General features: G+C 41.0%; 1 protein-coding gene and 1 non-coding gene across 2 annotated transcripts in view; one reads left to right on the top strand and one right to left on the bottom strand.

The window, feature by feature from the left end:
- The window catches only part of LOC108695356, a 28,356-nt gene extending 12,632 nt beyond the window's left edge, over positions 1-15,724 (bottom strand). The window contains exons 1-2 of the mRNA XM_041568245.1: positions 15,639-15,724; positions 14,901-15,000 (exon numbers count right to left, since the gene is read on the bottom strand). Coding sequence (XP_041424179.1) covers positions 14,901-14,981 — 81 coding nt within the window. The 5' untranslated portion in view covers positions 14,982-15,000; positions 15,639-15,724. The remainder of the gene's footprint in view (positions 1-14,900; positions 15,001-15,638) is intronic.
- Positions 15,725-20,524: 4,800 nt separating this feature from the next.
- LOC121395278 lies at positions 20,525-20,643 on the top strand. Its single transcript, XR_005962382.1, has one exon. It is a non-coding gene; the product is annotated as a 5S ribosomal RNA (ribosomal RNA).
- Positions 20,644-27,239: the final 6,596 nt, after the last annotated feature.

Here is a 27,239-nt window from a genome sequence, read left to right as displayed (position 1 = left end):
GCTTAAATTAAATCCCCCTAAACTGCATCCCCTAAAAAAAAGTCTAAAAACAATCCTGCCTTAATTTAAAGTCCTAAATAAAGCCTCGAAATACATCCCTAAATAGATCCCCTAAATAAAGCCCCTAAATACATCCCTAAATAAAGTCCTAAAAACATCCCTTAAATAAAAGCCCTAACATTAAAGCCCCTAAATACAATCCGAAATAAAGCCACTAAATACAGTCCTTAATAAACCCCTAATGCATCCCCTAAATACAAGTCCTAAAAACATCCCCTAAATAAAAATAAAGGCGCTCTAAATATATCCCGAAATTAAAGCCCTAAATACGTCCCTAAAATTAAAGCGCCTGAAATGCATCCCCTAAATAACAGTTCCTTGAAAACATCCCCTAAATAAAGCCCTAAATACATCCCGAAAAATAAACCCCTAAATACAGTCTAAATTTAAAGCGGCCTAAATGCAATCCCCTAAATAAAGAAGCCACTCATAACTCCAAATAAAGAACCTAAACAGCCCTAAATAAACCCTAAATGCATCCCCTCAATAAAGCCCCTAAAAAGCCCCCTAAATAAAAGCCCCTAAATAAAGACCCTGAAATGCATAAACTAATTCAAAGCCCCTAAATGAAGTCCCTAAATAAACCCTAAATGATCCCCCTAAATACAGTCCCTAAATAACCCCCTAAATGCCATCCCTAAAACAGTCCTACTAAAAACACATTACCTAAATAAAGTCACCTAAAATAAGCGCCTCTAATATTATCCCTACGAATAAAGCCCCAAATACAGTCCCTAAAGAGTCATAAATACATCCCAAAATAACAGCCCTAAATACAGTCCTTAAATAAACCCACTAAATGCATCCCTAAATAAAGTCTAAAAACATCCCAAAATAAAGCCCCTAAATAACACGCCCTAAATACAGCCCTAAATAAACCCGACTACAATGCATTCCTCTAAATAAAGAACCTAGAATACACATCCCCTAAATAAAGCCCCTAAATTACACAGTCCCTAAATACTACCCCAAATGCATCCCCTAAATAAAGTTCCTAAAAACATCCCAAATAAAATCCCTAAATACAAACACCCTCTAATACATCACTAAATAACGCCCCTAAATACAGTCCCTAAAAAAGCGCCTAATGGCATCCCTGCTAATAAAGTCCTAAAAAACATCCCCTTAATAAAAGCTCACCCTAAATACATCCCGCAAAAAAGCCCCCTAAAACAAGTTACCTAAATAAACCCCCCCTAAAGTATCCCCATAATAAGTCCAAAAACATCCCCTAAATAAAGTCCCGAATAAACCCTAAATACATCCCCGAAATAAAGCCCCCTAAATACGTCCCTAAATTATACCCCTAAAATGCATCCCCTAAATAAAGTCCTCTAAAACATCCCTCAAGAACCCCCTAAATATGCATCTTAAATAAAGTCCTAAAAACATCCCCTAAATTAAAAGTCCCTAAATAAAAGCCCCCTAAATACATCCTCTAAATTAGAGCCCCTAAATACAGTCCCTAAATACACCCCCTAATGCATCCCCTAAATAAAGTCCTAAAAACATCCCCTAAATATAAGTCCCTAAATAAAGCCCAAATACATCCCCTAAATAGAGCCTGCTAAATTACAGTCCCTACATGAAACCCCCAAGATGCATTCCCCTAAAGTAAAGTCCTAAAAACATCCCCCTAAATAAAGTCCCTAAATAAAGCCCCAAATCAGATCCCCGAAATAAAGCCCCTAAATACAAGTCCCTAAAATAAACCCTCAAATGCATCCCCTATAAAGTCCCTAAAAAATCCCCTAATAAAGCCCCTAAAATATATCCCCGAAATAAAGCCCCTAAATAAGTCACTAAATTAAAGCCGCTCTAAACTGCATCCCCTAAAAAAAGTCCTTGAAAACATCCCTAAATTAAAGGCCCAAATCATCCCAAAATAAAGCCCCTAAATACAGTCACAATAAGCGCCTAAATGCATCCCCTAATTAAGCCCATACAAATCCACAGAAATAAAGAACCTAAATACAGTCCTAAATAAAACCCCTAAATGCATGCCCCTCAATAAAGCCCATAAAATAAAGCCCCTAAATAAAACCCCTAAAGACCTAAATGCATAACCTAAATAAAGCCTCCTAATGCCCCAGTCCCAAATAAAACCCCTAAATGCCATCCCTAAATACAGTCCCTAAAAAAGCCCCCAAATGCATCCCTAAATAAAGTTACTAAAAACATACCTAAAAATAATGTCCCATAAATAAAGCCTTAAATATATCCCCTAAATAAAGCAAACCTAAATACAGTCCTAAATAGTCATAAATACATCCCCAAAATAAAAGCCCCTAAATTCAGTCCTTAAAATAAACCCACTAAATGCATCACCCTAAATAAAGTCCTAAAAACACCCCTAAATAAGCCACTCTAGAATAACATCCCCTAAATAAAGCCCCTAAATACAAGTCCCTAAATAAACCCCCTAAAATGCATCCCTAAATTAAAGCACCCTAAATACATCCCTAAAATAAAGCCCCCTAAATACAGTCCCTAAAGCTATACCGCCTAAATGCATTCCCCTTAAATAAATCCTAAAAACATCCCCAAAATAAAAATCCCTAAATAAAACCCCTAAATAGCAATCCACTAAAATAACGCCCTAAATACCAGTCCCTAAATAAAGCGACCTAAATGCATCCCTAAATAAAGTACTTGAAAACATCCACCTAAATAAGCCTTTAAATATTCCCCCGAAATAAAGCCCCTAAATACGAGTCCCGTAAATAAAGCGCTTAAATGGCATGTTCCCCTTAAATAAAGTCTGAAAACATCCCCTTAAATAAACCCCTAAATACTATCCCAAAAAAACCCTAAAAATACAGTTCCCTAAATAAAGCGCGTAAATGCATCCCCTAAATAAAGCCCATAAAATCCGCCCAAATAAAGAACCTAAATACAGTCCCTAAAAATAAACCCCCTAATGCATCCCCTCAATTAAAGCCCCTAAATAAGACCCTTAAATGCATAACCTAAAAATAAACCCCTAAATGCAGTCCCTAAATAAACCCCTAAATGCATTCCCCTTAAATAACCGAGTCCCTAAATAAACCCCCTAAATGCATCCCCCTAAAGTTACTAAAAAACATACCTAACAAAGTCCTTAAATAAAGCCTCTAAATATAATCCCTAAAATAAAGCCCCTAAATACAGTCCTAAAAGTTCATAAATACATCCCCAAAATAATAGCCCCTAAACTACCAGTCCTTAAAATAAACCACAAATGCATCCCTAAAATAAAGTCCTTAGATACATCCCCGTAATAAAGCCCCTAAAAATACATACCCCCTAAATAAAGCCCCCTAAATACATCCCTAAATAAACCCCCTAAATGCATCCCTAAATAAAGCACCTAGAATAACATCCCCTAAATTAAAGTCCCCCTAAATTACCAGTCCCCTAAATATACCCACCTAAAATGCATCCCCTAAAAAGTCCTAAAAACAATCCCAAAATAAACCTAAACTAAAACCCTAAATACATCACTAAATAACGCCCTAAATACAGTCCCTAAATATAAGCGCCTAAAATGCATCCCCTTAAATAAAGTTCCTAAAAACATCCCCTAAATAAAGCCCCTAAATACATCACCGAAATAAAGCCCCTAAATACTAGTACCTAAAGGAAAACCCCTAAATGCATACCCCTAAAATAAAGTCCTAACAAACATCCCTAAAATAAAGCCCAAAAATAAAAGCCCCCTAACATACTCCCCGAAAATAAAGCCCGCCTAAATACAAGTCCCTAAATAACAACCCCTAAATGATCCCTAAATAAAGTTCCTAAACCCATCCCCCTTAAATAAAGTTCCCTAAATAAAAGCCCTAAATACATTCCACGATAAATAAATGCCCCTAAAGACCGGTCCCTAAAATATACCCCTAAAGCATTCCCCTAGCAATAAAGTCCTTTTAAAACATCCCTAAATAAAACCCCTAAAGTACCCACTAATAACGCACCCTAACATACAGGCCTAAATAAAGCGCCTAAATGCATCCCCTAAATGCAAAGTCCTCAAAACATCCCCTAATAAAAGCCCCTACATACATCCCGAAAAAAGCCCCAAATACAGTCCCTAATAAAACCCCCTAAATGCATCCCCTAAATAAGTCCTAAAAACACTCCCTAAAATAAAGCCTCTAAATAAAGCCCCTAAATACATCCCCGACCCCAATAAAGCCCTAAATAGCCGTCCCTAAATAAACCCCTAAATGCATCCCTAAATAAAGTTCTAAAAAACCCCCTAAATAAAGTCCCTAAAAAAAAAAACCCTAAAATGCATCACCTATAATTAAAGCCTCTAAAATACAGTCCCGTAATAATAGCGTCCTAAATGCATCACCTAAATAAAGCCCCTAAATAAAGCCCCCTAAATGCATCACCTAAATAAAGCCCCTAAATACAGTCCCTAAATAAGCCCCTAAATGCATCCCTAAATTCAGAAGCCCCTAAATACCATCCTCGAAATACTAGCCCCTAAATACCAGAGTCCCTACAATAACTCCCCCTAGAATGCATCCCCGTTAAATACAGCTCCTAGAAAAGCATCCCTAAAAAAGCCTAAATAAAGCCCCCTAAATCACCGTCCCTAAATAAAGCGCCTCAATTGATCCCTCTTAATTAAAGCCCCTAAATACACCCCTAAAATAAGCACCTAAATGATCCCCTAAATAATAGTTCTTAAAAACATCCCCTAAATTACAAAGTCCCATAAATTAAAGCCCGTAAAATACATCCCCGAAAATAAAAGCACCTAAATACTGATCCCTTAATTAAAGTGCCTAATGCATCCACTCAACATAAATCCCTAAATAAAGTCCATTAATTAAACCCTAATGCATCCCCAAATACAATCTAAAACATTGCCTTAAATAACAGTCACTAAAATTAACCCCTAATACATCGCGGAAATTAAAGCCCTAAATACAGTCGCCTAAATAACACCCCCTATAATGCATCCCTAAATAAAGTCGCAATAAAAACATGCCCCTAAATTAACAGCCCTACATAAAGGCCATCTAAAATAATCCCCTAAATAAAGCCCCTAAATAAAGTCCACAAACATCCCTAAATAAAGTCCTAAATAAAGCCCCTAAATAGCATCCGAAATAAAGCCTCCTAAACTACAGTCCCTAAATAAACCCCCTAACCCATGCATCCTAAATAAAGTCCTAAAAACAATCCCCTAAATAAATTCCTAAACTAAAAGCCACCTAAATACATCCCCCTAAATAAAGCCACCTAAATACAGTCCCTAAAATAAAGCCGCCCTTAAACTTCATCCCCTACAATGCATCACCTAAATAAAGCCCCCAAAAACAAAGTCTTCCCTAAATAATGCCCCTAAATGCTCCCCAAATAAAGCGCCTAATGCATCCCCTAAATAAAGTCCTAAAAACATACCCACTAAATAAATCCCTAAAATTAAGCACCTAAGTGCACCCCTAAATAAAGCCCCTAAATACAGTCCCTAATAAGCCCTAAACCAGTCCCTAAATAAAGCTCCTAAATGCATCCCCTAAATATAGTCCCTAAATAAAGCGCCTAATGCATCCCCTAAAATAACAAGTCCTAAAAACATCCCCTAAATATAAGTTCACCCTAAATAAAGCCCTCTAAAATACATCCCCTAAATCAAAGTCCCCATAAATACATCCCCGAAATAAAGCCCCTAAATACAGTCCCTAAATAAACCCTCTAAATGCATCCCCTAAATAAAGTCCTAAAAACATCCCCTAAATAAAGCCTCTAAATATATCCCCGAAATAAAGCCCCTAAATACAGTCCCTAAATAAAGCGCCTAAATGCATCCCCTAAATAAAGTCCTGAAAACATCCCCTAAATAAAGCCCCTAAATACATCCCCAAAATAAAGCCCCTAAATACAGTCCCTAAATAAAGCGCCTAAATGCATCCCCTAAATAAAGCCCATAAAATCCCCGAAATAAAGAACCTAAACACAGTCCCTAAATAAACCCCCTAAATGCATCCCCTCAATAAAGCCCCTAAATGCATCCCCTAAATAAAGCCCCTAAATAACAACCCCTATAATAAGACCCTAAATGCCATAAACCTTAAAAAAGCCCGCTAAATGCAGTCCCTAAATGAAACCCCCTAAAGCATCCCCTAAATAAGTCCTTAAATAACCCCCTAAATGCATCCCCTAAATAAAGTACTAAAAACATACCCTAAATAAAGTTCCCTAAATAAAAGCCTCTAAATATATCCCCTAAATAATAGCCCCTAAAATACGAGTCCACTAAATATTCATAAATACATCCCCAAAAATAAAGCCCCTAAATAAAGTCCTTAAATAAACCCCGACTAAAATGCATCCCTAAATAAAGTCCTAAACATCCCCTAAAATAAAAGCCCCTAAAATACATCCCTAAATAAAGCCCCAAATACAGTCGCCTAAAAATAACACCCTAAATGCATCCTAAATAAAAAAAAAATACCTAAAACATCCCCTAAATAAAGCCCTACAATACAGTCCCTAAATAAACCCCCTAAATGCATCCCCTAAATAAAGTCCTTAAAAACATCCCCTAAATAAAGTCCCTAAATAAGCCCCTAATTACACCCCTAAATAAGCCCTAAAGACAGTCTAAATAAAGGCCTAAATTCATCCCCTAAATGCATCACCTAAATAAAGCCCCTAAATACAGTCCCTAAATAATGCCCCTAAAATGCATACCCCTCAAATAAAGCGCCTAAATGGCATCCCCTAAGATAAAAGTCCTAAAAACATCCCTAAATAAAAGTCCCTAAATAAAGCCACCTAAGTGCAATTCCCCTAAATAAACCCCTAAATACAGTTCCCTAAATAAAGGCCCCTAGAGTGAGCGTCGCCTAAATAAAGCTCCTAAATGCATCCCTAAACTATAGTCCCTAATAAAGCGCCTAAATGCATCCCTAAACTAAACGTCCTAAAAACATCCCCTTAAATAAAGTCCCTAAATAAAGCCCTTAGCAATACATCCCCCTAAATAAAGCCCTAAAATACATCCCCGAAATAAGAGCCCCTAAAACAGTCCCTAAATAAAGCCCTAAATGCATCCCCTCAATAAAAGTCCTAAATTAACATCCCCCTAAATAAGCCCCCTAAATACATACCGCAGAAATACAAGCCCCTAAATACAGTCCCTAAATAAACCCCCTAAATGCATCCCCTAAATAAAGTCTAAAAACATCCCCGAAAAATAAAGCCTCTAAATATATCCCGAAAATAAAGCCCCTACAATACAGTCCCTAAATAAAGCGCCCCTAAATGCATCCCCTAAAATAAAGTCTGAAAACATCCCCTAAATAAAGCCGACCCACTAAATAAACATCCCAAAATAAAGCCCCTAATACCAGTCCCTAAAAATAAAGCGCTAAATGCCATCCCTCAAAATAAAGCCATAAAATCCCCGAAATAAAGAACCTAAACACAGCGTCCCTAAATAAACCCCCTAAATGGCATCCCCTCAAATAAAGCCCCTAAATGCATCCCTGCAATAAAGCCTAAATAAAACCCGCTAGGAATAAAGACCCTAAATGCCTAAACCTAAATAAACCCCTAATGCAGTCCCTACCCAATAAACCCCCAAATGCATCCCTTAATACATAGCCTAAATAAACCCCCTAATGCATCCCCTAAATAAAGTACTAAAAACATACCCTAAATTAAAGTCCTAAATAAACCTCTAAATATATCCCTGCAAATAAAGCCCTAAACTAGTCCCTAATAGTCCATAAATAAACATCCCCAAAATAAAGCCCTAAATACAGTCCTTAAACATTAAAACCACTAAATGCAATCCCTAAATAAAGTCCTAAAACATTCCCCTAAGATAAAAAGGCCCCTAAATACATTCCCCTTAAAAATAAAGCCCCTAAATCACAGTCCCTAAATAAACCCCCTAAATGCATTCCCCTAAATAAAGCACCTAAATACATTCCCCTAAATAAAGCCCCTTAAATACAGTTCCTAAAATTATAAACCCCTAAATTGCATCCCCTAAATAAAGTCTAAAAACATCCCCAATATAAAATCCCTAAATAAAACCCTAGAATACATCCACAAATATACGCCCCTAAATACAGTTCCCTAGAATAAAGCCCCTAAATACCGTCCCTAAATAAAGCCCCTTAAATGCATCCCCTAAATAAGAGTCTAAATACATCCCTAAATAAGCCTAAATTACATCTGCAAATAAAGCCCTACAATACAGTCCCTAAATAAACCCCCTAAATGCATCCCCTAAATAAAGTCCTAAAAAACATCTCTAAATAATAAGCCGCTAAATAAGAGCCTCGAAATACATCCCCTAAATACATCCCCTAAAAAAAGCCCCTAAAATACAGTCCTAAATAAAGTCCTCAAAACATCCCTTAAATAAAGTCCTAAATTAACGCCCCTAAATTACATCCGAAATAAGCCCCGTACAATACAATCCTATTAAACCCCCTAAATGCACCCCTAAATAAAGCTCCTAAAAACATCCCCTAAATAAAGCCCTAAATATATCCCGAAAAAAGCCCCTAATCAGTCCCTAAATAAAGCGCCTAAATGCATCCCCCTAAATAAATCCTGAAAACATCCCTAAATAAACCCCTAAATACATCCCCAAAATAAAGCCCCTAAATACAGTCCCTAAATAAAGCGCCTAAATGCATCCCCTAAATAAAGCCCATAAAATCCCGAAATAAAGAACCTAAATACAGTCCCTAAATAAACCCCCTGAATGCATCCCCTCAATAAAGCCCCTAAATAAAGCCCCTAAATAAAACCCCTAAATAAAGACCCTAAATGCATAACCTAAATAAAGCCCCTAAATGCAGTCCCTAAATAAACCCCCTAAATGCATCCCCTAAATACAGTCCCTAAATAAACCCCCTAAATGCATCCCCTAAATAAAGTACTGAAAACATACCCTAAATAAAGTCCCTAAATAAAGCCTCTAAATATATCCCCTAAATAAAGCCCCTAAATACAGTCCCTAAATAGTCATAAATACATCCCCAAAATAAAGCCCCTAAATACAGTCCTTAAATAAACCCACTAAATGCATCCCCTAAATAAAGTCCTTAAAACGATCCCTAAATAAAAAGCCACCCTAAATTACATCCCCATAATAAAGCCCTAAAATACAGTCCCCTAAATACAACTTAAATGCATCCCTAAAAAAGCACCACTAATAGTACATCCCCTAAATAAAGCCCCCTAAATACCAGTCCCTTAAATATACCCCCTAAATCGCAATTCCCTAAATAAAGTCCTAAAAACATCCCCAAAATAAAAATCCCTAAATAAACCGCGCTAAATACATCCACAAATAACGCCCCTAAATACAGTCCCTAAATACAAGCGCCTTAAATGCGATCCCCTAATAAAGTCCTAAAAACATCCCTAAAATAAAGCCCCTTAATACACCCCGAAATAAAGCCCCTAAATACAGTACCTAAATAAACCCCCCTAAATGATCCCCTAAAATAAAGTCCTAAAAAAACCCCTAAAAAAGTCCCTAAATAAAGACCCCTAAATACATCCCCGCAAATAAAGTCCCTAAATACAGTCCCTAAATAAAACCCCCTAAATGATCCCCTAAATAAAGTCCCTAAAAAACATCCCCTAAATAAAGTCCCTAAATTAACGCCCCTAAATACATCCCCCGAAATAAAGCCCCAATTAAAACCCGTCCTTAAAATATACCCCCTAAATGCATCCCCTAAATAAAGTCCTAAAACACCCTCAAGAACCCCCTAATGCATCCTTAAATAAAGTCCTTAAAAACATCCCCAAATAAAGTCCCTAAATAAAGCCCACTACAATTACATCCTCTAAATAGAGGCCCCTAAATTACAGTTCCCTAAATACACCCCCTAAGCATCCCTAAATAAAGTCCTAAACATCCCCTTTAAATAAGTCCCTAAATAAAGCCCCTAATACCATCCCCTTAAAATAGAGCCCCTAAAAATACAGTCCCTAAATAAACCCCCTAAATGCATCCCCCGTAAATGAAAGTTCCTAAAACATCCCCTAAATGAAAGTCCCTAAATAAAGCCCCTAAATAATCCCCGAAATAAACCCCTAAATCACAGTCCCAACATAAACCCTCCTAACATGTATCCCCTAATAAAGTCCTTAAAAACATCCCCTAAATAAAGCCTCTAAATATACCCGAAATCAAAGCCCACAAGATACAGTCCCTAAATAAAGCGCCTAAATGCATCCCCCTCTAAAAAAGTCCAAAACATCCCCTAAATACATCCCCAAAATAAAGCCTAAATTACAAGTCCCTAAATAAAGGCGCCCTAAATGCCATCCCCTAAATAAAGGCCCATTAAAAATCCCCGAAATACAAGAACCTAAATAACAGTCCCTAAATAAACCCCATAAATGCATCCCCTAAATACAGTCCCTAAATAAAGCGCCTAAATGCATCCCCTAAATAAAGTTCTAAATACATCCCCTAAATAAAGCCCCTAAATACAGTCCCTAAATAAAGCGCCTTAATACATCCCCTAAATAAAGCCCCTAAATACAGTCCCTAAATAAAGCGCCTAAATGCATCACCTAAATAAAGCCCCTAAATAAAGCCCCTAAATACATCCCTGAAATAAAGCCCCTAAATACAGTCCCTAAATAAACATCCTGAATGCATCCCCTAAAAAAAGTCCTGAAAACATCCCCTAAATAAAGTCCCTAAATAAAGCCCCTAAATACATCCCCGAAATAAAGCCCCTAAATACGTCCATAAAAGCGCCTAAATGCATCCCCTAAATAAAGTCCTAAAAACATCCCCTAAATAAACCCCGAAATAAAGCCCCTAAATACAGTACCTAAATAAACCCCCTAAATGCATCCCCTAAAGTCCTAAACATAAATAAAAACCCGCTAAATACAGTCCCTAAATAAAGCCCCTAATACTCCCCTAAATGCCTATACAGTCCCTAAATAAAGCGCCTAAATGCATCCCTAAATAAAGTTCCTAAAACATCCCCTAACATAAAGCCCAAATAAAGCCCCTAAATACCGATCCCTAAATAAACCCCCTAAATGCATCCCTAAATAAAGTCTCTAAATAAAGCCCTAAATACATCCCCTAAATACGACTAAATACAGTCCCTAAATAAGACCCAAAAAAGTCCGTCCCCTAAATAAAATCCAAAAAACATCCCCTAAATAAAGTCCTAAATAAGCATCCCTAAATACAGCCCTAAATACAGTCCAAATACAGACCCTAAATACATCCCTAAATACCCTAAAACAGACCCTAAATAGACCCTAAATAAAGCCCTAAATGCATCCCCTTAAATAAAGTCCTAAAAACATCCCCTAAATAAAGCCCCTAAATACAGTCCCTAAATAAAGTCCCCTGTTTTTTAAAATAAAAAAAAAAAGGGAAATAAATAAAGAGGAAGGAAATAAATAAAGAGGGAAATAAACATAGAGGATAAATAAATAAAAAGGAAATAAATATAAATAAAGAGGAAATAAATAGGAAATAAATAAAGAGGAAACAAATAGGAAATAAATAAAGAGGAAATAAAGAGGAAATAAATAAAGAGGAAATAAAATAAAGAGGAAATAAATAGGAAAAAATAAAGAGGGAAATAATAGGAAATAAAAAGAATAAATAGAAAATAAAGAGGAAATACATAAATAGGAAATAAATAAAGAGGAAATAAATAGGAAATAAATAGGAAATAAATAAAGAGGAAATAAGGAGGAAATAAAGAGGAAATAAATAGGAAATTAATAACAAGGAAATAAATAGGAAACTAATAGAGGAAATAAATAGAAAGGGTTACTTTTTATTTCTGTTTCATGACTACAAACAACTAGACACAGACATTTCTCTTCTTTTTCCTTTTCTCTCACTTTTACTTTTCATTTTGTCATTTGTGAAAAAAGAAATAAAATTCACCTTTCCAAGAAAATGGCGTCTTTCTTGAATATTCCCAGGCATGAAATAAAAGCAGCGGCCACTAGTGGCCAACTGGGCCTCCATGTGTCCCTGAGATGGGTGAGCAATAAATGTGCAGAGTGCAGCACTTGTATAATGTACAGACACATGAGGGCTAGGAATGGCTAGAGGAGGGGACAGGGCCAATGAGGGGCCACATAGAAATGTTATAGCAAAGCCCATGGGAGGATTGAGGAATGTGCAACTCCCTGCATGTGGACTAATGGGAGTTGTACAGTTGTTCTAATGAATGTGGCCCCAGTACTACAGGCAGCTAATGTGGGATTGTATGCTGAGGGCTTACTAGAAGCCTGGAGTGGATGCAAGTTGGACTGGAGTCAGTATCAGACACAGCACAAGCTGACTATTATTTCCCAGGGCCCATTATTCATGATGTCAGGGAAGCCACTCCCATTCCTCTGTGTCTCCCCCAGAGCCTCTGTGCCAGGCAACTCAACACTTTCCCACTGGTGACCCTCTATGAAAGGTAAGGGGGGGGGGGGGTTATTCTCATTAAAAACAGGTTAGTTCTCCTTTAAGGAATGCTGGGAGTTACTGTACATGTAATACTGAGGGTCACAGGGAATGCTGGGAGTTACTGTACATGTAATACTGAGGGTCACAGGGAATGCTGGGAGTTACTGTACATGTAATACTGTGGGTGACAGGGAATGCTGGGAGTTACTGTACATGTAATACTGAGGGTCACGGGGAATGCTGTGAGTTACTGTACATGTCATACTGAGGGTCACAGGGAATGCTGGGAGTTACTGTACATGTAATACTGAGGGTGACAGGGAATGCTGGGAGTTACTGTACATGTAATACTGAGGGTCACAGGGAATGCTGGGAGTTACTGTACATGTAATACTGAGGGTCACAGGGAATGCTGGGAGTTACTGTACATGTAATACTGAGGGTCACAGGGAATGCTGGGAGTTACTGTACATGTAATACTGTGGGTGACAGGGAATGCTGGGAGTTACTGTACATGTAATACTGAGGGTCACGGGGAATGCTGGGAGTTACTGTATATGTAATACTGAGGGTCACAGGCAGGGGTGTTACTATAGAGGAAGCAGACCCAGCGGCTGCAGGGGGGCCCAAGAGGTATAGGGGGCCCCATGAGGCCCTAATTCATATACAGTTTCAATAAATATTGGTAAAACAGATCAACCGCTATACATTTTGGGGGTCTGAAAAATTATTTGCTGTGGGGCCCAGTAATATCTAGTTACGCCACTGGTCACAGGGAATGCTGGGAATATTGGTACTAACCTGTATATAAATTCTGTAGCTTTTTTGCACTTTTTGGATTAGCCTCAGGTCTACGGCTGCAGTGGGGGTGTCACTTTATCTTCTGATACTGTAATTCTTGGGGACCCCCTGGAACCCCACACAGAGTGAGAGTCACTAAGAGTCACTAGGCTACTGAGCTTGTGATGGCTTTGGGGCTCTCCAGGTCACTAGCCTCACTCTCTTGCACTGCCGGGACCCTAGCCCAACACTGGCCCCCCACCCATAGGACCCTCACCTTCTGGCTCCTGCAGCCCCCCAGCTCTGCCCCATGAACCCCCACCTGCAACTGGAGAAGCAAAAGCAATGGCACGTGTGATTGTGGGAAGGGAAAAAGCCCTGGGGGGCTACAATAGAGATGTTGGGGTGACAAAGCTGCCTTCTGTACATCAGTGTATATGGGCCACAAGTACAAGCTCCATCTATAGTTGTTACACCAGGTGGAGCTACAAGTGTCTCAGTCAGTGTTGGACATGAATTGTGCTGTAACCACAGATGGAGCTTGAGTGTCTCCTCCCCTTTATCCTCATTGGCTGCACTAAATGTTTCTATTCTACAAATAAAGCGCAACACATGGGCTCCCAGGCTTTAGTAGGGCAATAAGCAAAAATCCTGGGCAGGGGCATGTGACTGTCAGTATCCAATGTGAACACAGGGAGCAGTTAATATTGATGTGAATGTGACCCCCGGGGGTGCAGAATGAGCCAGGAGGAGCCCACAGCCCCACATGCCCCCCTCCCCTGGGCACAGAGCTTGGTGAATTAGTTGCCATTTGGTTGCCATGTAGAGGAACACAGCACAGTCACAAGTAGGTAGAGACCCTGAAACTGCCACTGGCTAATAAACCTGTAGCCCATACAGACAAAGGGCAACTGCTCCCAAATCCTGAGAGAGAAACACAAACAAAAGATTTACTTCCAAATGAGACCATTTTAATCAGGAACATTGGTACCAACCTGCACATACACATTGCCTGGATTTCTATAGATACAATATATATATATATAATGTACTGTACTATTCTATAGATACAATATATATATATATATATAATGTACTGTACTATTTCTATAGATACAATAATATAATGTACTGTACTATTTCTATAGATACAATATATATATATATATATATATATATATATATAATGTACTGTACTATTTCTATAGATACAATATATATATATATAATGTACTGTACTATTTCTATAGATACAATATATATAATGTACTGTACTATTTCTATAGATACAATATATATATATATATAATGTACTGTACTATTTCTATAGATACTATATATATAATGTACTGTACTATTTCTATAGATACAATATATATATAATGTACCAGTCTGATGGGTGGATCATGGGAAGCTGCAGACTGCACTGGTAGAACAGAATGGAGCAGTCTAATATCACACTTGCTCCCCCGGGTACCACGAGCAGGATAGTTCTGTTTGTGTTGTTCATGTGGGAAGAAGGACTGTATACGTGTGTACTGGCCCTTTAATGTGTCGCACTGGTGTAACACACACATCACTAGTACTGGTTATGGTCACAATGTTGCTGGGCTGTACCACTCGCCTCTCTTACCTTTATTGAAGGGGGTGAACTGAAAGTCCGGCAGGTATTTCCTGAGCTTGTGGTTACTCGCAGTCTTCTTGAACTGCCCATCAGACTTTGTGCTGTCGAACTGAGGTCGGGGCAGTTAAGGGTAAAACATATTGTAGTCTAGTAGACTTCCAACAGTGAGGTGTTCTCTTCCCCATGGTCAACCACTCCCTGTGAAATGGACCTCCCCCAAGTACTCAAACCTCTTCCCTAAACCCCTGGGCTGTTCTCTTCCCCATGGTCAATCAGGAACCACTCCCTGTGAAATGGACCTCCCCCAAGTATTCAAACCTCTTCCCTAAACCCCTGGGCTGTTCTCTTCCCCATGGTCAGGCAGGAAAATCCTCCTGGAGAGAAAGTGAATCCATTAGGGGCCCAGTAATTAGCCAGGTCCAGTGCTCTGATTCTCTGTACTTCTTGCTCGTACTCTCCTCTCTGTCTCATGCTCAGGGGGGGAACTGCCCCCAGGGGAAGTGAATTCAATCTCCTATTGGATTGTGGGTAAGTAACCTGTCCCTTTCATTTGGGTCCAGATTCAGAGCTTTGTCCCTGGGTAAGTAAGGGTTAAATTCCCGTAGCCACTTAGTAGGGTGGGTTAACCCCTTCATTCCCTAACATGCATGGGCACTGCTGGTGAGTGAGTGTGTATTAGTGAGTGTGAGTACAGACACAGAGCATGTGTGTATCTATTAGACGTATAAATACTCAGCCCAAGGATACAATCAGCTCTCCCTTAAACTCCATGGCTGCTACGATGCTCTCGGCTGCTTCCTTGATGGACACCTCATCCTCCTCTCCAACTGAACAGAACAAGTCACAGATCAGCACATGAACCCAAATGAGCTTCAGTACAATGATAAACCCCCGACTTATGCTTCACACTTATTAGCTCCCCCTATAATATATATATATATATATATATATATATATATACACCCAGGTGTTATTAAGCTCATCTGCACTTTCAGCTTTTCTTTGCTGCCATTATCTCTAAGGCTTGTCTCTATCCATAGCCCTCCCTTCCTCTACTGCTCCAACTCCTTCTGAGAAGCCAATGGGCTGACAGGTATGTCATATACAGGTATAGCAGCACCTTCATCCCCAAACTACAACCATAATAATCTATGCTCACATATTCTACAACTGCCCCCTGTACTAAGCACAATTCAGCAGGAACAGTCCCCTAAGTTTGCTCATAGTCTGTACAGAGAGATCCCATAAAACTATGGCACATAGGTATTCCCTGTACTAAGCACAATTCAGCAGGAACAGTCCCCTAAGTTTGCTCATAGTCTGTACAGAGAGATCCCATAAAACTATGGCAGCATAGGTATTCCCTGTACTAAGCACAATTCAGCAGGAACAGTCCCTAAGTTTGCTCAGTATGTTCAGTATCATATGCATTGTCTGTATCTGCATTAGCCATGCTCAATAAATGTGGCAAGAACTGATATTAAATCGGCCTTTAGGCTACTCCCCATCCACCCGCAGTGATTTAGGTTACTGGGTTTCCATTTCGATGGTTATTTCTATTTAGATAAGTGACGACTGATGGAATGTTCTATGTACTTTGAAGTATTTTCTTCTTTCATTGAGTGGCTAGTGAGAAAAGAGATGGGCTCAGAGCTGGTCATTCACTGCCAGAAATCATTGAATCCTTTCATATGGCCAGCTAGAAATGTGGCATTAGCCCAGGACAAACAGTAGCCCCAACAACCACCATCACATTCCTGGGCATTGAAATAAACAGAGTGGTGGTAATGGAGTTCCGCCTGCTTAGGGAGAAGCTTATTAATGAAGCAAAACTCTGACCCTGAAGAAAATCACTTTGAGAGAAAAAGCCAAAAAGCTGAGGTCTAAAGCCCATTCCGGTTTCCAGATCCTCAGATGTTTCTCTGCTGAGTCCTTTAAGTAACAATTCGTCTCTATCTGGGAACCAATGATCTGGGGCAACAGAATTACTTTCCAATTGGGCATCTTGTTTTCGGGGTGCGGAATTATTCTTTTCTTAAGTGACAGACCTGCCCCTGTGGGACCCTGAGGTCTGTTGTACCTATTGGCTGGTGGGAATACAATACTTACCTCCCAATATTTTAGAAATAGAAATTTTTTAAATCATGGCCTTTTGTGGCCACACCCCCTAATTACCATGTTCATTTTACAAAATTTGGCAGGTTGTGAAAGATTGAACACATTTCTGTGGATTTTATGTTATTTCAGTTTTGCTAATGAAGATGAATTGCCCTTGAAGCTGCAAGTCCCAGTTTCCCCAGGAGACCTGCTTATCTTAAATAGTTACAATTGTTTCTTTGCTCACCTTAAATTCTTACATAAGAATCTAAGTGCACCTGCCACGTATTTGGAGCTCTCTGCCAAAAGCCAATGAAGTTTTAGAAACTGTAACGCTAACTTGGCCAGGCTGACCAAACAAGGGTTAATGTCCAGTTAGAGCTTAGAGCATGGGTTACTTGTGACTCAAACACCCCAGGCTTGGGCCTTCGCTGAATGGAAGATTTGAGGAATGGTGTAGTGCAACTAAAACTCTCAGGCTACTGGACAACAACAATAAGAATAATGGGCGCCAGGAGGTTCTTGCAGTATAACAGAATAACTTTTAATTTGTCCAAGACAAATGACCCACGGGTTTACTTACATCATTATAGAGACATTGGCAGAATATACAGACACACCAGCTCACACAGAGCCGACAGTAGATACCGGGGACTTTTCTCCAGAGACAACACCGTGACCTGGATCCTCACACAGGGGATCAGGGAACTCACTAGACCTAATCCCTATTAGTCGGTGTCCCTATATTAAAGTCTTGCCTGAGAGGAGAGCCACCTCCTTGTATCCCTCCTAGTTGGAGCCAAACTGCTCTTTCTATCTGTCCTCTCTATCTCACTCTCCTACAGAGTCTATTACAGATATATCCCTGCCACTCACTAGCCTCATTCACAGGGTCCCTGCTCCCCGACTTATCCTTCTACAGGACCTGGTCCCTCTAGGCACATGACTTTCTGGGCCTCAGGCTCCCTGGAAACACCCAGCTGGATCAGCATCCAGAAGCCAAAGAGGAAGCTCCACCCCTTCTCTCTCACTATACCAAGGGTTGACAGGACGTGGTCACAGCACCTCCTGGCCAATAGCACATCTATGCAAATTACGTCTAGCTACATGGAAATCTGCCCAGCAACTAGGGAGATCAGGATGTTTAGGGAGTTAAAGCCATAGGGGCACATTAACCGTATGGGTCCCTACAAAACTTTGTATCTTTTTCTGGCTGTTCAGTGCAGGAGATCGAAGAGAAAGTCGGGACATTTCAGTAACAATCCGGGACTGCAGGTAGAGCTGTCAAAATCGGGACTGTCCTGCAAAAAATGGGACAGTTGGGAGGTATGATTGACTGACTGAGATGTCAGTGTGCTGGGAGCTGCAGGGTGACAGTGAGTGTCGGGGGGATCCCGGTGGAACAGGATTGGGATGTGTTTCTGATACTGATCCAGTAACTCACACGGTGACTCCTTCTCCTGGAACCTGTATAAAAGCAATTGTCTTTGTCTGACATGTTCTGCCCCTCGTTAAGCAGATTCTAAATTCTAAAGTGATGTAATAATGACGAGCAGAAACTCAGCCGTGTCCCTTTAATGAACAAAACTCAACTCTTGCCCCAAAAGCTGATGATCCAGCTGTTGTCAGTCTGTGTATTATTTGAGACTAAGGGGCAAATTCACTAAGCGCCGAACGCTAGCGTTACTTTGCTAGCGTTACTTTGCTAGCGTTACTTCGCTAGCGTTTGTCATTTTCGTTACTGCGCAAATTCACTAACGAACGCTGGCGTAGTTTCGCTAGTGTTACTTCGCACCCTTACGCCTGGCGAAGTTTCGCTAGCGACGTAACTACGCAAATTCACTAACTTGCGCAGTGTACTGAACGCTACCTTTTACGCTAGACTTCCTTCGCCACCTCAGACCTGGCGAAGCGCAATAGAGTAGATAGGGATTGTTTCAAAAAAAGTAAAAAAATTTTCTAAGTCCCAAAAAACGCTGGCGTATTTTCTACATGATGGGTGATAGGCTGAAAAAGATCGAAATTTTTTTAGGGGCTCCCCTTCCTCCCCCCCTACATTTCCTGACTCATGGCAACTTACCTAGACAGTGGGCACATGTGTAGGGCAAAATAAAATTTTTATTTGATGATTTGAAGGTTTTCTAGGCATTTGTAGTGCTGATACGTATTCCTCCATTGAAATTTGAATTTCGCGCCGTATGCCACTTAGCCTTCGCTAGCGTAACTTCGCTTTACTTAGCGAATCAACGCTAGCGCAACCTTACGCTACCCCTGAGCGCAACTTCGGATTTTAGTGAATTTGCCCCTAAGAGAAACAGATGCTCTTCCCCTGCTCCGTTGACTTGAATGTGATCAACCTGTGAGGCCAGAGCCTGGTGCAGACTAATTACCTTCCAGCCTCTAATGACTTTATTGGATTCTTCAGAGTCTGTAAGGTTTGCTCTCAGGTGCTGCAGGTGTATGAACAATGAGAAGGTTCTATGTAACCCTGCTACTTCCATTGGTTCAGCCAGTCACACCCACTGGAAAGAGTCATAAGAAAAAAAGCAAATCATTAAAAAAAAACCTGTAAAAAAAATAAATAAATAAATACATATCAATTGAAAAGTTGTCTAGATCTAGCCATTCTGTAACATACTAAATGCTAAGTGAAAGGGGTAGTTCACCTTCAGGTTTAGTTTTACTATCTTATAGAACGGCTAATTCAAAGCAACCTCTCAATTGGTCTTCATTAATTTGTTATTTGCCTTTTTCGTCTGACTCTCTCCAGCTTTCAAATGGGGGTCACTGACCCCATCTAAAAAACAAATGCTATGTATTATTGCTACTTTTTATTACTCATCTTTCTATTCAGGCCTCTCCTATTCATATTCCATAATCCATATTTATATTCCATCATTTGGACCCTAGCAACCAGATGGCTGAAACTGCAAACTGCTGAATAAAAAGCAAAATAAGTCAAAAACCACAAATAATAAAAAATGAAAACCAATTGCAAATTGTCTCAGAATATCCCTCTCTACGTCATATTAAATATTCCCAGCATGCCATGTAGGATGCCTCTTTGCCTGATACTGGATCCCTGGAAACAAACTAAAGATTAGGGGTTGGTTATGGGAAATATACGAATATTCTATATACTAGCTGGGGGTTGTCTATGAATATTGGGTCAATCCTGAGTGTGTTGATGTTAAGTGAGTTAATGAGAGTTAATCTGCGCTCATATAATGAACTCACTAAATAAGCAGATCTTTTACAGATATTGGCACCCTGAAATGGACAGGACCCGGGTGATTAGATTGTTTGGCTCTTGGGAATTCTGAACCTGTCTGATTAATATCTGAACAATCTTTGGGGAGGACCTGATACATGGGCCAATAAGCATTCATAAGACTTTGTATGGTCACTATTATTGTGTAAATTGCACAGAGTTAACAAAGAGCAAGAGGCAGGGGTTATTCCACACGCAGAGACAGAGATGGGGTTAGGGGGGCACAGGACTGAAGCACAAGAGGAGGAAAAGTCAACTCTTCATCGCCTTCAGCCACACCACCCTGAAAGTGCCCGATCTCGTCTGATCTCGGAAGCCAAGCAGGGTCGGGCCTGGTTAGTACTTGGATGGGAGACCGCCTGGGAATACCAGGTGTCGTAGGCTTTTGCACTTTGCCCTTCTGAGCAGCAGGGGGCAGTCTCCTCTATGATTTTCATTCCTGGAACAGCCACAAAGCTGCCGGAGCTGGTGTTGCACAGACAGCTCTAGAAGGGAGCCACGAAAACACTGAATTTTACACGTGCAAACTTTGTTAGATAAGGGCATCTCTGCAATATATCAGCTGGGAAAGGCTAGCCCACAGGCTAAAGTACTCATGGAAATGGCATTGCAGTCAGGAGTCACAGAAATACAAAATTTTGTATAAATAAGTGAAACGTTAAAAGGAAAAACAAAAAAAAAAAGAAGTGGGACCCTTAACATCGGGAGTGGGGGAGGGGTGGTGCCAGAGGGTCGATGAGAGGAGGGAAAAAGCTGAATTTCTCAACTGTTAATTTGCTTCTGTCTACACAATGGAGGAGGAAGCATCTAACGAGGGATTCCTTTACAATCAGCCCAGTTGTAATAAAATAATGAGTGAGGTGCAGGTTGCTCAGGGGGAGACTCAAAGGAGTCTTGAGCGCGCAAAGTAAACTCAGGTCCGGGACTGGACGGCGTTCATGTGGGGTACTCACCGAACATAGAAACTCTGTGACTCTGTGACCTCTTCACTTTATTTTTCATGAGACAATGAAGTCTGGCTTGGTGCCGAGAGACTGGTCCATGGCTAATGGGCTCCAAAATGAGAGCCTGTCCTGGGCCTGAAAACTATAGGCCTGTTTGTCTGACATCAGTGGCAGGAAAGCTTTCGGGAGGGGTAATAAGGGAGGAGGTGCTCAACTACATAGAACATCAAAATAATTCTGGGCCAGCGTGAATATTTGCATAACAGATCTTGTCCAAATGACTTTCATTGCCATTTATGAGGAGGTGAGCAGGAACCTGGACTCTGTGATGACGGTGGATGTGATGTGCTTAGACTTTGCTAAAGTGATTGATACAAGGGGTATGCTTAGATGAGAAGGCTCTGGGGGATGTTATAGACAACAAGTTGTCCAATTCAAGGCAGTGTCATTCTGCTGCTACTAAAGCAAATAGTAGGTTGTTGTATAACAGGGCATTAGGTGGTGATGGGGGAAATCCTAATTTTCAGCTCTGTGTAGCTCCCTGGTAAGGCCCGACCTGGATTGTGGGGGGTGAGTTTTATGCTCCAGTCCTTAAGAAGGATATTAGCGAGGTGGAGAGAGTACAGAGATGTTGAACTAAACTGGTGAAAGGGATGGAGGATTTAAAGTACAAAAGGATGGAGTTGTTTTTACTGGTGAAAAGACGCTTGTGACGAGAGAAGAAGATTACTCTTTACAAGTACATTCAAGGGTATTATAGACAGGTAGTGGGGGTTAGACCAGAGTCCCCCCTTCAGACTAGAGGAAAAGAAATTTCATTTAAAGGAACAGAGTAGGGGGTTCATCACAGTGAGGACAGTGAGGTTGGGGAATGCACTGCCGGGTGATGATTCAGTTAATGACTATAAGAGGGACTTGGATGATTTCTTGGACAAGCAGAGTATCCAAGGCTATAGTGGTAGAGAAATATACAATGAGTAGAGTTAGTGGTGTGTACAGTATTGACATTTGGGCACACATAGACATATATACGTATAAATATAAGTCAGAATGAACGTGCATATGGCACATCTATGTTGCAGGTTCATGTGAGAAGATGAACTTGAGGACTTTGGTCATTTTTCAACCCAACTTAATTATGTGTAGAGAGCGAGGGGATCTGGGCCAGCTCAAACGCTCAGCAGACGGTGTAGCAATAATCTCAAGGGTCAGGGTCTTATACAGCTCGGATTATTCCTTTACAACAGTGAGTAAGGATGGTTCCCTTTTATAGTAGTGAATAGGGATGGGGCCTATACAGCAGCGAGTATGGATTGGGTCCCTTTTACAGTCAAGACTAGGGACTCGGCTCTTATAAAGTAGTGAACAGAAATTTTATATATGCAGTATATATAGCAGTGAGTAGATTAGGGACACACAGCCCATCGTAGTGAATAGACACCAGTTTATAGCTCCGTCCCTTTCCCATGTGTGTCTGGGAGTAATAAGATAAGGCTGGTCCCTTCTGTCTGGCTGTTGAAAGCTGCCCTGCAGAACTCACATTCCCTCGATCATTCACCTCACTGGGCCCAGCTCCTGCCATGGAGACAGAGGAACAGGGGCTCTTCTCTCCAGCTGCCGCCATTCTCAGGTAGGGGGGATACCCAGCATGTGAGGGGCTTTGCCAGTTGAACATCAGCATAAGAATCCTGTCACTGGTATTCATATAGAAATACAGTATCAGGCTTCAATATATCTTACCTGTATGATATCTGCCTATAAGGCAGGTCCGGACTGAGAATTAAAATAGGCCCTGGCATTTCAGATACACAGAGGCCCACTCAGCCCACATAGAGGCCCAAACAGCCCCCACCAGCCCACTAAATACTGACTTTCTATGGCACCTTATAGTAGCCCCTCTGGCATTTGCCAGAACCCACAGATTGCCAGTCCGGGCCTTCTATAAGGGACACACTTTTATTACATTATTTGGTTAACTGTACTTGCTTACTTCTCTGCTTGTTTTTCTTGTAAATTGTGATTTATTTAATAGCATTCTATTCTATTAATTAATTTAACATATGATCGTGTAACATAATAATTGTTGCTGACTAACTGCTTATATATGAGATATTATATGGTTTAATATTAATTTACTACCTATGATATAACTATGCAATCATGAAATCATGCTCTTCCCTGTCTGTTTTTTGAACAAATATGTTTTTAAATGATTTAATAAAAGCCTAAATTTTATTAAGTGACTAATTTGGAGAATAAATCCTGGTGTTTTTCGGGGTGGAGATCCGTGGGTTCTGCCTTGGTTTTGTTGGTGTAGCACTAATATCTGCCTTACACATAGGGCCACCAAACACAGCAACCACTGCACATGGGGAAACGGAGTAATACAATTCAGATGAAACTACAGACTGAGCAGCCAGTGCAGCAACAGTTTTAATATATATAATAACTATAGAATAGCTTCTAGGAAGACATTGTGGGATAGCAGGAATAGTAGGGAGAGATGGTGCCTATAGTAACAGTGGGATAATAGTCTCTGGGAAGGGAGTGTGACTGTGGGATAGCAGGTATAGTAGGGAGAGATGGTGCCTATAGTAACAGTGGATACTAGTCTCTGGGAAGGGAGTGTGACTGTGGGATAGCAGGTATAGTAGGGAGAGATGGTGCCTATAGTAATAGTGGATAATAGTCTCTGGGAAGGGAGTGTGACTGTGGGATAGCAGGTATAGTAGGGAGACATGGTGCCTATAGTAACAGTGGGATAATAGTCTCTGGGAAGGGAGTGTGACTGTGGGATAGCAGGTATAGTAGGGAGAGATGGTGCCTATAGTAACAGTGGATAATAGTCTCTGGGAAGGGAGTGTGACTGTGGGATAGCAGGTATAGTAGGGAGAGATGGTGCCTATAGTAACAGTGGGATAATAGTCTCTGGGAAGGGAGTGTGACTGTGGGATAGCAGGTATAGTAAGGAGAGATGGTGTCTATAGTAACAGTGGGATAATAGTCTCTGGGAAGGGAGTGTGACTGTAGGATAGCAGGTATAGTAGGGAGAGATGGTGCCTATAGTAACAGTGGATAATAGTCTCTGGGAAGGGAGTGTGACTGTGGGATAGCAGGTATAGTAAGGAGAGATGGTGTCTATAGTAACAGTGGATAATAGTCTCTGGGAAGGGAGTGTGACTGTGGGATAGCAGGTATATTAGGGAGAGATGGTCCTATAGTAACAGTGGATAATAGTCTCTGGGAAGGGAGTGTGACTGTGGGATAGCAGGTATAGTAGGGAGAGATGGTGTCTATAGTAACAGTGGATAATAGTCTCTGGGAAGGGAGTGTGACTGTGGGATAGCAGGTATAGTAGGGAGAGATGGTGTCTATAGTAGCAGTGGATAATAGTCTCTGGGAAGGGAGTGTGACTGTGGGATAGCAGGTATAGAAGGGAGAGATGGTGTCTATAGTAACAGTGGATAATAGTCTCTGGGAAGGGAGTGTGACTGTGGGATAGCAGGTATAGTAGGGAGAGATGTGTCTATAGTAACAGTGGGATAATAGTCTCTGGGAAGGGAGTGTGACTGTGGGATAGCAGGTATAGTAGAGAGAGATGGTGTCTATAGTAACAGTGGATAATAGTCTCTGGGAAGGGAGTGTGACTGTGGGATAGCAGGTATAGTAGGGATAGATGGTGTCTATAGTAACAGTGGATAATAGTCTCTGGGAAGGGAGTGTGACTGTGGGATAGCAGGTATAGTAGGGAGAGATGTGTCTATAGTAACAGTGGATAATAGTCTCTGGGAAGGGAGTGTGACTGTGGGATAGCAGGTATAGTAGGGAGAGATGGTACCTATAGTAACAGTGGATAATAGTCTCTGGGAAGGGAGTGTGACTGTGGGATAGCAGGTATAGTAGGGAGAGATGGTACCTATAGTAACAGTGCATAATAGTCTCTGGGAAGGGAGTGTGACTGTGGGATAGCAGGTATAGTAGGGAGAGATGGTGCCTATAGTAACAGTGGGATAATAGTCTCTGGGGAGGGAGTGTGACTGTGGGATAGCAGGTATAGTAGGGAGAGATGGTGTCTATAGTAACAGTGGGATAATAGTCTCTGGGAAGGGAGTGTAACTGTGGGATAGCAGGTATAGTAGGGAGAGATGGTGTCTATAGTAACAGTGGATAATAGTCTCTGGGAAGGGAGTGTGACTGTGGGATAGCAGGTATAGAAGGGAGAGATGGTGTCTATAGTAACAGTGGATAATAGTCTCTGGGAAGGGAGTGTGACTGTGGGATAGCAGGTATAGTAGGGAGAGATGGTGCCTATAGTAACAGTGGATAATAGTCTCTGGGAAGGGAGTGTGACTGTGGGATAGCAGGTATAGTAGGGAGAGATGGTGTCTATAGTAACAGTGGGATAATAGTCTCTGGGAAGGGAGTGTGACTGTGGGATAGCAGGTATAGTAGGGAGAGATGGTGCCTATAGTAACAGTGGATAATAGTCTCTGGGAAGGGAGTGTGACTGTGGGATAGCAGGTATAGTAGGGAGAGATGTGCCTATAGTAACAGTGGATAATAGTCTCTGGGAAGGGAGTGTGACTGTGGGATAGCAGGTATAGTAGGGAGAGATGGTACCTATAGTAACAGTGGCATAATAGTCTCTGGGAAGGGAGTGTGACTGTGGGATAGCAGGTATAGTAGGGAGAGATGGTGTCTATAGTAACAGTGGGATAATAGTCTCTGGGAAGGGAGTGTGACTGTGGGATAGCAGGTATAGTAGGGAGAGATGTGTCTATAGTAACAGTGGATAATAGTCTCTGGGAAGGGAGTGTGACTGTGGGATAGCAGGTATAGTAGGGAGAGATGGTGTCTATAGTAACAGTGGATAATAGTCTCTGGGAAGGGAGTGTGACTGTGGATAGCAGGTATAGTAGGGAGAGATGGTGTCTATAGTAACAGTGGATAATAGTCTCTGGGAAGGGAGTGTGACTGTGGGATAGCAGGTATAGTAGGGAGAGATGTGTCTATAGTAACAGTGGATAATAGTCTCTGGGAAGGGAGTGTGACTGTGGGATAGCAGGTATAGTAGGGAGAGATGGTACCTATAGTAACAGTGGTATAATAGTCTCTGGGAAGGGAGTGTGACTGTGGGATAGCAGGTATAGTAGGGAGAGATGGTACCTATAGTAACAGTGGATAATAGTCTCTGGGAAGGGAGTGTGACTGTGGGATAGCAGGTATAGTAGGGAGAGATGGTACCTATAGTAACAGTGCATAATAGTCTCTGGGAAGGGAGTGTGACTGTGGGATAGCAGGTATAGTAGGGAGAGATGGTGCCTATAGTAACAGTGGGATAATAGTCTCTGGGGAGGGAGTGTGACTGTGGGATAGCAGGTATAGTAGGGAGAGATGGTGTCTATAGTAACAGTGGGATAATAGTCTCTGGGAAGGGAGTGTTACTGTGGGATAGCAGGTATAGTAGGGAGAGATGGTGTCTATAGTAACAGTGGATAATAGTCTCTGGGAAGGGAGTGTGACTGTGGGATAGCAGGTATAGAAGGGAGAGATGGTGTCTATAGTAACAGTGGATAATAGTCTCTGGGAAGGGAGTGTGACTGTGGGATAGCAGGTATAGTAGGGAGAGATGGTGCCTATAGTAACAGTGGATAATAGTCTCTGGGAAGGGAGTGTGACTGTGGGATAGCAGGTATAGTAGGGAGAGATGGTGTCTATAGTAACAGTGGGATAATAGTCTCTGGAAGGGAGTGTGACTGTGGGATAGCAGGTATAGTAGGGAGAGATGGTGCCTATAGTAACAGTGGATAATAGTCTCTGGGAAGGGAGTGTGACTGTGGGATAGCAGGTATAGTAGGGAGAGATGTGCCTATAGTAACAGTGGATAATAGTCTCTGGGAAGGGAGTGTGACTGTGGGATAGCAGGTATAGTAGGGAGAGATGGTACCTATAGTAACAGTGGCATAATAGTCTCTGGGAAGGGAGTGTGACTGTGGGATAGCAGGTATAGTAGGGAGAGATGGTACCTATAGTAAC

Source organism: Xenopus laevis, chromosome 6S (assembly GCF_017654675.1).
Source record: "Xenopus laevis strain J_2021 chromosome 6S, Xenopus_laevis_v10.1, whole genome shotgun sequence".
Lineage (NCBI taxonomy): Eukaryota > Metazoa > Chordata > Amphibia > Anura > Pipidae > Xenopus > Xenopus laevis.
The sequence above is the reverse complement of the archived record's forward strand: the minus strand, read 5'-3'. Positions and strand labels throughout refer to the sequence as shown.